At 45.0% G+C, this 15,352-nt stretch overlaps 1 protein-coding gene across 2 annotated transcripts in view; it reads left to right on the top strand.

Annotated features, from left to right (window-relative positions):
* cdin1 (CDAN1 interacting nuclease 1) overlaps positions 1-15,352 on the top strand; it is an 81,306-nt gene that overhangs the window by 27,452 nt on the left and 38,502 nt on the right. For both annotated transcript variants that reach the window (XM_029687869.2, XM_029687870.2), the window contains exons 7-11: positions 7,696-7,775; positions 8,049-8,098; positions 10,100-10,167; positions 12,831-12,896; positions 13,344-13,449. In XM_029687869.2, the coding sequence (XP_029543729.1) occupies positions 7,696-7,775; positions 8,049-8,098; positions 10,100-10,167; positions 12,831-12,896; positions 13,344-13,449 (370 nt within the window). The remainder of the gene's footprint in view (positions 1-7,695; positions 7,776-8,048; positions 8,099-10,099; positions 10,168-12,830; positions 12,897-13,343; positions 13,450-15,352) is intronic.

Below are 15,352 nucleotides of genomic sequence, written 5' to 3'. Positions count from 1 at the left end.
GCTTGACGCACAACGAAGAGCTGCTGGCAAAACGCACGAAAGTGCTGTTTGAATGAATGTTTACGCGCCTGCTTCTGCCTACCACTTCTCAGTCTGATACATGTATGCTCAGTCAGATTATATGCAATGCAGGACACGCTAGATAATATCTAGTAATATAAGATAAGTTTAATGCTAGCTAGCAATTTACCTTGGATTACTGCATTCGTGTAATTCCTTGTGGAGTGCAACGAGAGAGAGTTAGGTCGTTATTGCGTTGGACTAGTTAAGGTTGCAAGATTGGATCCCCCGAGCTGACAAGGTGAAAATCTGTCGTTCTGCCCCTGAACAAGGCAGTTAACCCACTGTTCCTAGGCAGTCATTGAAAATAAGAATGTGTTCTTAACTGACTTGCCTAGTTAAAGATTAAATAAAGGTGTCAAATTATATATATTTTTTAATCGGCAAATCGGCGCCAAAAAATACCGATTTCCGATTGTTATGAAAACTTGAACTCGGCCCTAATTAATCGGCCATTCCGATTTAATCGGTCGACCTCTAAAACAAATAGTCTATGAAAAGTTGCACAAATCATCACACCCATATACATATTTGCAAACTGTGGGATTATTTTGATTATCACAGTCAACAATACTCCTCCTTCGCCCATCCATACAGTCCCAGTTACCACATACCTTGTAAACCCACAATAACATGGTAACATTACAAAGAGCAACAGGATGGCGAACCAGGAGTTAATTTGCCACTGGGTGAAGAAAAAACATTTAGTTATTTTCCAAGTGTCAACTGGATGATTAAAACGGGCTGTTAAGTGAGCTCAGGGGACTTGCCTGTAAAAGGTTTATGAGTAATATTCACCGCCATATTCAAAGTGAGCCGTGAACACCAGGGTAATTGCTCTCTGTCCATCTCTGCTCCACCATGCGCAGCACATCAACCCAACCGGTCGGGCCTCTGTATATTTGTCTTGTTGCTTATTCTGAGGAGAAGAAAGGAGAGGACAGAATATTGTCTTTTGGTATTTCATAGTCCTTCACCCCCTGTGTAATGTTTGCCTTTGCTGGCTGACAGTCTAGGTCCCTGGACTGTTCTTGGTTGCAGCATAAATTCTCCCCTTCGTTGATGCAGTGGAAAACACGACCTGCTATGCAAAACGTTCAGGAGGGCATACTGTAGCCTGCTTGTTTGGCAGGGTTCTTTTTCTTAAGTATCTCTACTTTCTTGTGTGGTTTGTTTGGTGTTTTTCAACCTTGAGACTTCACATCGTCACCATTTGATTCTGGGATCCTTTACCTCACCTAATTCATTCAGATGAGTGTTCTGTGTTCATTTCCTTCTAATTCCTCTCATTCACTGTCTCTCTCTCCTCTCTCCTCTGTCTCTCTCCCTCTCTCCTCTGTCTCTCTCCCTCTCTCCTCTGTCTCTCTCTCTGTCTCTGTCTCTCCTCTGTCTCTGTCTCTCTCTCTGTCTGTCACTCATACACATCCCACACACACACACACACAATGATTCCACATCATTTCAATAGACACATCCTGGAAAGTGTGTGGCAGTGGGTTGCTTTATGAGTGAATCACACGGTGTCAAAACACAGCGCCTTCGATTTAATCAAGAACGAGATTAAAGTGGATGTGTGTTATTTTCAACTTCTCCACAGCACAGCCATTTGTCAAAGTCAAGTCTGTGATTGCTTTGGACCCACCGTTATCCACTGCCTGTCAAAATAGTAGCTGGCGTAGTGTGTAGACCAAGGCAGACCGAGGCCTTCTCTGTCTGAGACACAGCCCACACAGAACCCAAACACTGGAACTAGGTGAGATTAGCTTCTTGAAGGCTGTACGGTTGGGACGGGCATTTGAAATGATTTCTCTATTCAAATAGTATCATGACACATATATATATATATATATATATATATATTTTTTTTTTTTCAGATATCCGCGTAGTCCAAGTTCTATACTCGCACAAGTGATGGGATATTGGACTGTTTTAAATAAGAGTGCCCATCCCCACAGTACAGTATAGATGCTGGGATCACACATGAAGGTGAAAGGAACCTTTGCTACGATGGATATGCATTTGATGTAAAAACAGACTTTTCAATATTTATTTGCACATGTATGTGCTTGCATACTTATTAGTAAGGCTTCTGTAATGCAGCATGTAGCTTTGTGGTGACGACAAGCATCCACATTGTAAAGACTAAGACAAATCATTTGAAATATTTGAAAATGAAAAATGTCTATATTCTCAATCTCTTGACAATAAAATGCCAGATGATGTATAGGCTGTACAAAATAGATACATTCATGAATACAAATGTAGCCAGTCTTCAAACATGACATAGTCAGGCTGTGTCATCCATGCAGCTTTCCCATGCAGAGAGCTGGTTCTCTGCTGCTAGCCAGCCTGTGTGAGTGTGACTTAGAAATTGACACAGCCTCTCTCTATCGCCTCCCCTCTCAGTGGTGACCTGCCTGGCCTTTGGCAATGAAGCGCTGCACACACAGGCTCCACGGTCAAATCTGGAACCTCCCTGTGTGTATATTAGACTTATGTAATGTGTTCCCATTATGAAACAATGCTAGGATAATTGTATTTGCTGGCAATTAGCTAACAGGTTTGTTCAGGGCTATTGGCAGGCGTATCAATCATTTGCCCCCCCACCGCCGAACACACTGTGTGGTGTGTGTGTCGCAGGAGAGCGAGCAGTCTGCAAAGATCAATAGACTTCTATATAAGGGATCTACCCCCAACTGGGTGAGCGACTCCTTGGACTAGCGCCATCCTTTTCTTATTCTCCTCTTTCCTTTGCATTTAAGAGACACAGAAATTGGGCCTTTGGGACTGTGGAATATATGTACAATCACTACAGCCAGATCAATACAGACTTTTAAATTGTTTTCTGTCTTTTTCCTTGTTTTGTTTTGCTGGTGGTTTGTCTCCCCTCTCTCCTCCTCTTCCTGCTAAAAGATTAAAGTGAGCATCACTCAGGCAGGACGATAGCGCGGCTATTTGGTGGCGCATGTAAATAAATCAATAGATTCAAAGCAGTTTCGTCACGTATTGAATATGATATCAACATCCATAATGTTCCTCGTCTCATGAAGACAGACTGGCTAGAGGGGAGGGGCAGGTAGTACTGAGGAAAACTCTCCTTTACTCCTAGAGAGACAACGGCACTATACAGAGGACAGTATTGCCATTCTAGGTCCACGTAATTTACAATTGTTCTCAAGAATGTTCTTCATAATATCGGGATGCTTTGTGTATTTAGGTAGAATACATAAACCTACATCCATGCACTCTAATCCATAATATGATGAAGACTAGACAGTGTTTGAAGTAAAATGTTGATTGGTCACTTCTTTTCTTTTTTGTCTTTAGCTAGGCAAGTCCATTCTTATTTTCAATGACTGCCTACCGGGGGAACAGTGGGTTAATTGCCTTGTTCGGCGGGAGAATGACAGATTTTTACCTTGTCAGCTCTGGGATTCGAACCAGCAACCTTTTTGGTACCGTCCCAACACTCTAACCACTAGGCTACCTGCCGCCTCTTAGTTGACCTCATGACCTAAATGTATTGAGGCTTGCCAATGGATAATGATGATGATGATGATACTCTTAGCAGTCACTAACTAGGAGATCAGGGGTGGGAGACTGAGGGATCTCACCCCCCCCCCCCATCTTGTCATCCCTTCTCTCCCTCCATCCCGCTCTCCATTCTCCCCACTGACAAGAGTTGAAGTGCCTCTAGATTTAGATACACTTTTTTGAGGAGGCAATTTTGCTAGCTATTTGACCTTTTCCTTTTTCCCAAGGCCTTCCAGCAGATTAAATTCCTGCTCCATGTTTTCTAACTATGCAATTGGACCGCTGCAAGATTTATTGTCATGTTCGCTCACCAGAGAACCATGTACCAGAGAACCATGTAGGCAAGGTTATGTCGCCTACATTAGATGTTAACATTTCTGAAAAATGTCCATGGTTTTCAACATATTTCATGTTTCATTGATTTAATTTGTTGATCACAAAATGGATGTAGCTTTAGACCCACTGTTTATGACTCTTATGGTTTCTCCCCTATTTGTCACTAAGGGCTTCTCTCTCCCTCCTGTTTGCACAAGATATGACCAAGATTGGTGCTGGAGCAAGACTCGCACATTCATACATCCGTTTTGTTTTGAATAATGAGAGCCAGGGCACTTCATTAGCAAGGAGGAAGCAAGAAAAAGAGTCTGAGGAGGGGGTTGTGGGCAAGGTAAGCAGGCGTGTGGCACCTCACTTGACAAGTATGCTAATTACTCCTTTTCATCAGAGGAACTGAAGTCAGCCCCTGCTGCAGTCTTATGGCCTGACCCAGGAAGAGCTCTGTATGGTAGAGCCATCCCTGCCCAACCATACGCACACTTTCATTTCAGTGCTATCAGGGAAAATCAGGTGGAAGTAGATCAGTTCTGCCCCAGCAACCCCTTCTGGTGCTCTGCTCCTCCCGCGCTGTCGATACCACCCAGCACCATAATACACATAGCAGGAGGAACAACACACCTTTTCTCTCTCTCTCTCCTTCTCTCGTCTTCTTTTTATAAAAGCGGGAGGATACATTTTAAAAGGAGTAAATTGGAAAATCAAATGAGGGCTTTAGGTAGCCGTGGAGATTTGCCGAGCTGTCCGCCAGTGTCTGGGGCTCATCTATCATGTCCCACAAGTAGTCAATTCCTCCAGTATCTGTAAATGTTTTCAGATATTAGCCAATTTATATGCTCCGAGATTCATCATGGAAAATCAGCTTTAACAGCGCACATTATCAGGAGCCGTCTCTTTCCTGCTCCGTGACGTTTGATGAACGAGTGTCCTTCCGCAGCTCAATGGCTTGTGCATGGGAACGATGAGGGGGTGGTTGGGTTCGGGTGGGGGGATATGCAGGGCTTGGTCCCCTATGAGGGAAAAAAAAAAGGACTCTGTTTTTTAATTAATAAACAAACTTGCCGAGGAGCTCATCAGTGTCGAGGGCAATAACGACCGCCATCCATTATTGTTTATAACGGTCCTCCCTCAACAAATGTTGCCTTCTAATGAGCTTTTTTTTTTTTTTTTTTCGCATAATGACTTTTTCACCCTACTGGAACAAGGGGGAGAGATGATACAAATGAAATGAGTAAGGAAAGAGAAATCAAGCAGGGTTACTAGTTACGTTCTTGTGGTTACAGTACCGAGCTACCTACCTTGTAGCATTGAGCTTTTTGTTTTGTGCGTTGGAAGCTCGACTAAACGGGATGTTGTGGTGTGTTTCTTCTACGCTAGCTGTTTTCTTTAGCAAATCCCAATGGGAGGTGAAGTGTTTCTTTCTAATGTTCTCCTCCCCACTCCTGCGCCTTAGATGTTGATGATATGATACCTCAGTCAGAATTGATGCCAACATGGGACAATTACAATACATTCGGTGTATATTTACAAGGTGTAAAGTCATGCTGCAGGCTTTGTTCTCTGCATGTGTGGCTGGAACATTTTGTGTGTGTGTGTTGTTGTTTTGTGATGATCTAGTGTATGTATTTATGTGTGCGTGTCTGTGCGTCTCTCTCTTTGTGTATGTGTCTCTTTCTGTGTGTGTGTGTGTGTGTGTGTGGTGCAGCTCACGGCGCTGTGGTGTGCAGTACTGTGCGAGGCGGGGGTGTCTTTGAATAAATGTATGCTGATATTCGACGGAGGCTGCAGCGACGCGAGGGAGACGGGGATGCTGGGCTGGGCCCTGTTGTTATTTACTGCCGTGTTTGCGCACGGCGCATGGCGGGCGATTCCCGGGCCTGCAAATGGCATTAAGGCCGGCCTGTGATGAATGAGCATTAGGGTAAAGTCATTTTAAAGGCAGCCTGATTTATTAGCGGCCTGGTCTTCCATTTTCATCAGGTCATTGCTTGGCTTGAAACTCCACAATGTCAGCTCCAAGGTCGCCCTCTTTATGGCTATTTATAACCCTATCTCTCAACAACAACAAAAAGACCACGAAAAGAAACAAACACTTATCATGGCTACTCCGTCAAAATAGCGAATGAATAACAAGATGGGAGGGAAAGGGAGCATGTTAGCATATTGCTAAACTGTATACGTGTTAGTGTCGTATTACTGTATGTGAGAGACTAGAATGTGGTGATGGTCAACCTCCTATTATGAGTGCTAGTAAGAAGAGCTTTAGTGGTGGCCGTTTGCCTTCGGGAACGTTTATTACACATGACTGTTTCGCAGAAGCAGCGTCAAATCTATAAAAGTACCATTAGGAGAGAGGGGGGGGGGGGGGGATCAATCAAAATGCCATTAAAGTGGAATAAGTTGCCAATATTGCTGATGTGGTTGTGGGTGCTTTGATTTTCCTTCAGATTATTAGGCACAGTCGAGTAGTGACTTTGTTAAGAGAAACGAGTGTTGCTGGCGAGTAATATGTCTCTCGGCTTCATCAAGTTTGCTGCCTCATATTTCCCACTGTATTGATTATCCATTATCATTTGTCATGAGGTGTCCTAACTCGAGGGGAAAATATAACCCTCTTTCTTCATTGCCGGCGCTGTCTGCGCGGGAGCATGGTATGGATCTGCGTGTGAAGGTACCAATCTCTGAGAAAAATGAGCAGAGACATAAAGCACAGCCCTGAGAGAGAGAGAGAGGGAGAGCGGGAGGGAAACTGAGAGGGGAGTGCTGACTGGGCTTTGTTCTCCCTCCACTCGTTTCTCTCTCAGCACTGGGAAGAGCAGACGAGGGATCATATTTGTTCTTCCTCTGCCGGGGGTGTGATGGTACACAAGAAGACTAGCATCTATGAAGGAAGGAAAAGAGCGAGGGGAGGAGGGAGGTTCTGAGCGTTTTATGTGTTCTAGCAAAGATCTCGTCATAATGAAGGTTCTGGTTTAATAGAGGCTTGTATAGGAAGTCGGGTCTTATAAAACCACAGTCCTTTTAAGTCGATTTTATTTCACTGGATGCTGTCCACTCCTCTTCCTCTCCTGTTCTATAAACCCTTCAAATTAGACTTCCTGTCTTCAGCCCTATCTACCCATCTACCTACACATCTCCGGTAGAGATTCCCTAGCTAGCTGTGTTTTTGGACAGGATCCATTCACGTCTGAAATATGAATAGAAACATTCCCGAGATTGTCAGTAATGCAGTGAGTCTGTCACGATCGTGTGTATATATCATTAGAATGGCGCGCCTCAACCATTTCGTCACACAATGATACAATCCATTTAATCCCAATCTTTTAAAAAATGATTTAAGGAATTTTTGCTGTTGCAGTAATAGGGAATCAATCCGACGGCTTGCAGCTCACTGATTTATAATGTTAGTAGAGCTTGAATGGGGATGAGAGAGGCAAAATAGTCATCATTCATAACGTAGATAAACTACATGGGGCTCCTGTGCTCTCGAGTGAAACTTTTATCTATGGAAAATCTCAGTAGGCTCCAAAGCAGCCAGGCAGGTCGATGGACTAGGCTAGAAATACTGCAGTAACACTGGTATCAGCAGGGTAAATTATGGTAAACCTGACCTTGGTGTTTATTTACTCTGTTGATCCTCCACCTTTTGTATCTCCTCAGTCACTGTTACATTTCTAAAAGGTTTGTGATATTTGGATTGGGGCGTTGTTGGGACTGGGATGACTAACGATAGTTTGTGTGCCGGCTCTCTCTCTGTCCTACTCGCAGCCTCCAAGCAAGTCCTCAACAACATGCTACGGGAGCCGTCTTTGATTCCAGACCAGGCTTTAGCCAATCACGTCTACCAGGTATTTGAATGATCCGTTTATACTGTAGCAAATAACATTATAATTCCACACAACGTCATTTAATTATCACTGAAATAGTGAATGTGTGTTATTTGTTCTAAATGAATCCGTACTGTGCCTATCTCATGTTTAATGTCCTGTAGCAAGTCTTGCGTGTGTGAGTTAAAATTCAGTAATATTAAGCATGATTCCCACCCTTTTTAACGGGTGTGGGGGCTTCTTTCTTCCTTCCCCCTGCTTGGATGCTGTAATATTTCTTCCCCCTCTTTTCAGTGCACAATAAATGACTGCTGTTATGGACCACTGGTAGACTGCATCAAACAGTATCCTTTCCCATAAACGTTAAGCCTGAAATTGACGAGGAGCTATTGAAGGGGATGAGATGTGTCTGGCTTCACGTGACATAAAAAGTTCTGCTTCAGAGGGGAAGTGTTTCATCCTGACTCCCCACCGTCCCCGTTGCAGGGGTGGAGGAGAGGAGGAGGAGGCGGCTGATGTAAATGCATTTCTCTTGTTCACAGAGTGAATCAGGCCCAATGTTCTATGCCACAGGAACGGGGTAGGCTTGCGTATTCACAGCCATTTTCTATTTACTTCCTGTGGGTTAAGTGGCTCTTGAAATGTGACAAGTCCAATAGAACAAATGGACCAGGAAGGGGGATACTGTAAGTCAAGAAATTAAGCAAAGTTGAAGTTGTTTTGGGCCCCTGAAAATAATTGTATGAGTTATCAGCAATAGAGTACATTGAATGTGGTTTAGGCAAATATGACTTTCTACCATTAGAAAGGTGTCTTCTACTGCCATTATGCTACATTGACCTTTCCCTGTTTGCCTGTTCACCTGCCTGCTCAGTAAAGAGAGCAGTCCGAGTTATCAGCACCATGGAGAGTTCTTGGCGTGTCACTGCCACATGAAATATAGCCCTCCTAGCTACTACCCCTCTCTCTCTCTCTTTGTCTTATTCTATCACACTCTTGTTCATTCTCTCTCTTTTTCTCACTTGATCATTGTCTCTCCCTCCCTATCAGTGCAGCAGTGCAGGCCCAGTGATCAGAGAGTGGGAGATGGGCAGTCATGGGCTGTCAATGCCAGGTCACCACCACCACTACCTCCTCTCTCTTTCCCTCTCTCCCAGATAGGAAGGCGTGGGTTGGGGCAGCAAGAGGGCGCAATGGGGGGGGGGTCTATTTGAATATTTAGGGGCAAGCAGCTGGGGAGTGCTATGTTTGCGTGGGGCAAGGATCGGGGTGCGGTGTGGCGGGGGCTTGTTCTCTGTTCAGGGGCGGTCAACCCTGTCCCATCCTGCCCTCCGTCCTCACCCCCCCCTCTTCACCTTCCTTTCACCCTCCTCCCTCCAGCGTCAACTCACATTCACTCACTCCGCCACGGCCAGTTCATGATAACCGCCCCACTCCTATGTGCTTTTGGAACGGCTCCATGTGGACATCAGAGATTGGCTCTGCTGCGTGTGTCACTCAGGGCATGCATGTATTAATCGCCAGTGTCTGAGTGATGTGTTTGTGTGTGTGTGGCGGTTTAATGCCTGAAGAGGTTTTAGCATTTTGCCAAAAAAGCTAATTATGCATATATCTGCCCCTTCATGAATGCAGAATGCTTTCCACAGTTTCCCTTAATTCACAATGGCATTTATTCTAAAGGCACATTTATTGTTTGTTTTTGATTATTCATTGTTATGAGCAGTACGGTCCAGAGGCTCTATGCGTTTTGCCAAATTGGCATTTGCTCAACATTTTGTTTCCTCAGAAAAGTGAGTTTTTGTAATCTGCAGATTTGTTGTTCAAGTTTAATTTTGATGGATGGCCATAAAACCCCTGCTCAGATTATGTTTGGTAGGGGCATATGATACGCATATACAGCACATAGCTTAGCATGAGAGCTTAGTAGCTGTCTCATCCGATGTCAGGTTGATGGGTAACTTCAGTCCCTGTAGTAACACATACGCACACCCTTACATACTCGTAATTCACGCACACTCTCGCATTGTTGCCACAGCAACCCTTTTAAGGGAGGATTGCCGTTTCCATAGCAACCCACCTCCCAGGGGGAAAAAATAAGTCTTTTTTTTGCAGTGGAATTTGATGGATTTGTAGGGAAACTGTTATTCTCTCTCGAATGCAGTTGGACTTCTCATTAATGAGTGGTAAATGCTGTGCCATTACAATGTGTTTTCAGGCTATGAGTCACAACCAGTTTGTGCTAGATTTGATCTAGACTCTTGAGCGACATCCGTGTTTATCCTTTGAAAAGTGAGTAAAAGTGACTGAGTGCTGGTGGGTGTATGTCCTTAACCATTCACCCCTAGTGCTATTGGCCAGGAGGCCGAGGTGCTCCTACGTGACAAACTGAAGGAGAGAAACCTGTCCTTCTTAGGTAAGACTACAGCTCTCTCTCACACACCACAACAGTTAGCTAAAGTAATCTGGCCATGCGTTCTGTTTTTTCACAGGAGGAGAGTTAAAAAAAGGAAATGTGGACACGAGTGATGTAGTGGGTGTTATCTCCCATTGATTTACTAACAACCAGGAGCTGTGTTATCTAATACCCTGTATGTTTAATTCATGCGCTATTATGAATATTTGATGAAATAAGAGCTTCAAGGATACTGACCTAATGTTTGATACTCAGGTTTCCTCACTCAATGGTTTCATTTAGAACATTTTACAAAATGGTCCGTTTCTGCCCAGATTTATTTTCCTCCTCCTCCTCCTGAATGGGGTGGAGAGACATGAAGTAGTATCTGTTCCTTTAATATTAATGCTGTTTAAGTGTTCATCTTCAGTATTGTAGTCTCATGAATAGATTATTCTAGGAAAGGGTTTTGCTTATACAACACAACCCACATAGCTGAATTCATGTTGAGTAACATGTTTCTGAGTACAGACAAAATACTCATGTAATGCAAGTATCCAAACAAATGCCCTGGTTTTAATGTTGTATTAGCTATCAAGCTTAGTCTGTTTTTAGCCATAATCACAATGTTGACCACAACAATTGGTAATTTCCCCTCAAGCAACGCTAGAGGCTTTTCAAATGTGTTTTCTACTTTATTGTGGCCTTCCCTCCCATCCACTATTGTCTTGTCCAGAGAGTCTAGGTTAAGGTAGTGAGTGTCCAGGTGTGAAGAGGGAAATTTCCCCCATCCACTCCCCTCGGTCAGATGAGTGATGAAGGGGGAAAAAAGTAATTCCCTCTGTCATTAAGACGATATCATTTATTTGGGCCTGGAGTGTTGACCTTCCTCCAGGCCTGCGTGGATGACTGTTCTAAAACTGTCACGAGTTTAGGGGCCTCAGCATGGCGTTAGGGGCCACAGAGGCAGCCCTGCCTCATGACACCTAGCCTGATAAATGGATTGGAAATAAGCTCCCCTACAGTCGGGACGGGCCATTCATTTTAATCAAAGGTGATGTAAAAAGGGGATTGGCGCTGAATGACAATGTCAACAGCCCTGTAGGTGTTAGGAGAGAGACCACACCGCCCCTCCACCACCACTATGGGCCTCTGGCTGTAGGCTGCTTGCCACAGACCTTCGCCTCTCCTCTCTCAACCCTCCACCTCGAGACCACTCTCCGCTCTGTCCCCCTTTCTGGCCCATTAGTCGAGCTTGGCTGGTGACGAAGAGGCAGGCCCCCGGAATTGAATGACCTGGTCAGACTGAGTTTTAAATCAGGTGTTGGGCGGATAATGGGCGAAGCGCGCCAGGAGTCAAGGACAATGGCTGCGGCCCGTGCAGGAAGGGGTCAGGCTCACAGCGGCTATAATGCCAAGTCTGTCCCTTTCTTTATGCTTTATGACTCTCAACCATCCCATCTACTGCTGCTGCTAGTGGAGCTGTGGAGAGTGGAGTAACTACCAGGCTTTATACCTCCACCATCCCATCTACTGCTGCTGCTAGTGGAGCTGTGGAGTAACTACCAGGCTTTATACCTCCACCATCCCATCTACTGCTGCTGCTAGTGGAGCTGTGGAGAGTGGAGTAACTACCAGGCTTTATACCTCCACCATCCCATCTACTGCTGCTGCTAGTGGAGCTGTGGAGAGTGGAGTAACTACCAGGCTTTATACCTCCACCATCCCATCTACTGCTGCTGCTAGTGGAGCTGTGGAGAGTGGAGTAACTACCAGGCTTTATACCTCCACCATCCCATCTACTGCTGCTGCTAGTGGAGCTGTGGAGTAACTACCAGGCTTTATACCTCCACCATCCCATCTACTGCTGCTGCTAGTGGAGCTGTGGAGAGTGGAGTAACTACCAGGCTTTATACCTCCACCGTCCCATCTACTGCTGCTGCTAGTGGAGCTGTGGAGAGTGGAGTAACTACCAGGCTTTATACCTCCACCATCCCATCTACTGCTGCTGCTAGTGGAGCTGTGGAGTAACTACCAGGCTTTATACCTCCACCATCCCATCTACTGCTGCTGCTAGTGGAGCTGTGGAGAGTGGAGTAACTACCAGGCTTTATACCTCCACCATCCCATCTACTGCTGCTGCTAGTGGAGCTGTGGAGAGTGGAGTAACTACCAGGCTTTATACCTCCACCATCCCATCTACTGCTGCTGCTAGTGGAGCTGTGGAGAGTGGAGTAACTACCAGGCTTTATACCTCCACCATCCCATCTACTGCTGCTGCTAGTGGAGCTGTGGAGAGTGGAGTAACTACCAGGCTTTATACATTTTGTGCAGTGGCAGTACAAGTGTCAGATGTAGCTAATGGTTTCCCTGTTTTCTGCTGTCCTCGGCTGTGTCTTGGTGCTTTTCCAACACTGAGCTTTTGTTATCAGTGTGCTGCGGTGGTAAAGAAAGGCATCTTGGATAAACTATGCTGGTTGGTGTGAAAGACCTACTGGATTTCTGAAAGGTCAATCTAGGGAAGATAGAAACCAAGCCAATGCTTTTGAGTGGATACAACATTATGAATGTTGCACTGTATCACTGCATGCTGTCACCAAATAAGTGTCAGCTTTTCTTTAGGTCTTTCAAGGACTATAATATGGGGAAATGTCAAAATGCTAAAATTACTGTGATTTCTGCAGATGAAAACCAACTGCGAACCAAAGGTTATGACAAGACGCCTGACATTATTCTGGAGGTGCCAATCGGTACGTATTTATTTACACGATAAATGTCAGCGGTGTTATTTCATTTTCACTTGTAACTGCTATGGTCAGTTAGCTAAAATAGCTAGCCTTTACAGCTCTTTTGGATATGATTACAAGTGTCAAGCCTTTGTAATAACAATACACATTCCCTTTCCATTCTAGTTGATGTCACTGAAAAGCTTCAAGGTCTATTTAGCAAGAAAATGTCACATGTCCGCATCCAAATGCTAGTTCTATTGCTTGTTTGATTATACTGGCTGATTAGAGCTGACTATAATATGATTATAGTTTAAACAATCCACTTGTGTTGTTTTTTATTATAGTGGGTGGATAGACATTCTAAAGGACTGTTCTCATTTGGAAAACATCTTAGGCCTGAATGTAAATGCAGGGTTAGACCACGGTAAATACACAGATCTATCACCTTTTTGTGTTTTCTTGTTTCAGCTGTGGAAGGCCATATTGTCCACTGGATTGAGAGCAAGGCCTCGTTTGGGGACGACCACAGCCATCGCACCTACCTGAACGAGCAGTTCTGGAGCTACTGGAACAGGTACGTCTTCTCGTTGATTTCCACACTGCATGGCAAAACCACCCAAACCTGCAGTATACTATGCTTGCAGTACACTTTCTAACATCTTCCAATCAAACCCCTTTTCACATCATTAGCCGCTCCCACCTTCTTTTTTTTTGTCTGTTGAAGGTAGGTCACGCCTAGGTCATATAGCTGTGTGTAGAACAACTTCCTTCAAATGCAGGTCATATCCACTCCAAACATCCCCACGGTGTAACATTACCCACTTCCTCCCGAAGAGGGTCACTGCATGGACGTCCGTGTAGAAGGACTAAATTACAACACGAGTCACTTCCATTAAGAAATGTCTCTGGGGCTGGATTGTTTTCCAGACTACACAACACATTGTTTGAAGGGAAACGCGGTGAAACGGAAGGGTGATTAATCCCTTCGACTCTGTTGTCATGAGAACCCCTGGACAGGAATGAGGGAGGGGGGCTGGAGAGTCCCACCCCGGGGAGGAACGGAGGCGTGCTGCCGGCCTCGTGTAGAGGCCCTTGCATACAACACAGGACCTCTTGTCATTGTCTCCGAGTAGTACTCACACTCCAGGCATCTGCCAGGGAGTCTCAGAGAGGGAAGCCAGGCCCACGACGTCTCCCTCAAGGAGTTAACGAAGTTTCGTTTTAAAACAAACTGTAGCGACAGTGGAGGGGAAGTGAGGAATGAGGGGTTGTAAAAACAGCCGTTTGTGAATTCCGCTTTCTCAGAAGATAAGTATTTTTTTCATCTGGTCAGCAAATTTACAAATAGTGCTCAAGTAGAAATCCGTAGTCCTTGGGTTGTACTGGTGAAATGATCTATGATGTGTACCAGAGCATCATTCACACCGTTGTGGCTCAAATAAACCCATATCGTCCCTCTGAGCACCCAGACCGCCCGCCTGCCTGGCCAGTAGGGCTTCTCTTACTCACTCACCGTGTTGACGGCTTCCATAGTGCCAGGCGCCATGGAGACCCCACCTTACAGGTTTAGTAACCAAGTGACCGACACAACAACCCAAGTGTGTTTTGTGTCAGGGCATGGCGGAATAGAATTGAGGGGCGAAAGCGCTCGCGCGCGGCCTATCTCTCCTTGCCTCGACCATGGCTTCCAAATGCACCGAGCCTGAAAGGTCACACCCAGCGCTCCTACCCCCCTCCTCACAACTTGGCCACTACAGCCCCAACCCTGGCCCCACTCAGCTGTGACGGCCCGCTGACACACAGTGATATGGCGGCCAGTGCCGGAAGGTTCCAGCCACCCCATGCTGTGTCCAGAGACCAGGCAGAGCCAGCAGAGAGAACAGTCTTAATTTGTTTGGTTAACTGATAGTTGTCATTTTGTCTAAAAGGTCATAATGGCGAAGTAATATGATTTAATCTGTTTTCCAGCAGTGTGATAATGACAGTTATAATTGACAGCAATTTGTCAGTCTCGTATGTCACAAATATAACTACTTGGATTCTTTTGATGATATTACCGATATTTATATTAAAAGGTAAATTAGGAAACTGAGGTGGAATAGTTTTACAGCAGGAGAGCGTTAAGCATGTGTATAGACAAATGGCTTCCTGATTGACTTAACAGATGCCATCTAACCAAACATCTGCCTTCCAGGGAGGATGATTCAACAATATACTGAGCAGTGAAATGAAAGCGACTAGCAGGATGCCAAGGTCATAATCAACAATGTGTTTTATTTTCTCAGTCTAATATAGTTTTATTTGGAAATGGCATGCTTCCCAAAGGCAGGGGGGATAGAAATGTTCTGAGCTCTGTGTCATTTTGATAATGTTGGCGACCCCAAGAACCCAATGTCACTGGAGTGTGACACTCGAAGGACCATCTTTGATGGCTGCCATTTTTAGTGGGCCTCATTAAAGCCCCTTTAAGAAAGTTG

The sequence above is a fragment of the Oncorhynchus nerka genome, linkage group LG18 (assembly GCF_034236695.1).
Source record: "Oncorhynchus nerka isolate Pitt River linkage group LG18, Oner_Uvic_2.0, whole genome shotgun sequence".
NCBI lineage: Eukaryota > Metazoa > Chordata > Actinopteri > Salmoniformes > Salmonidae > Oncorhynchus > Oncorhynchus nerka.
The sequence above is the reverse complement of the archived record's forward strand: the minus strand, read 5'-3'. Positions and strand labels throughout refer to the sequence as shown.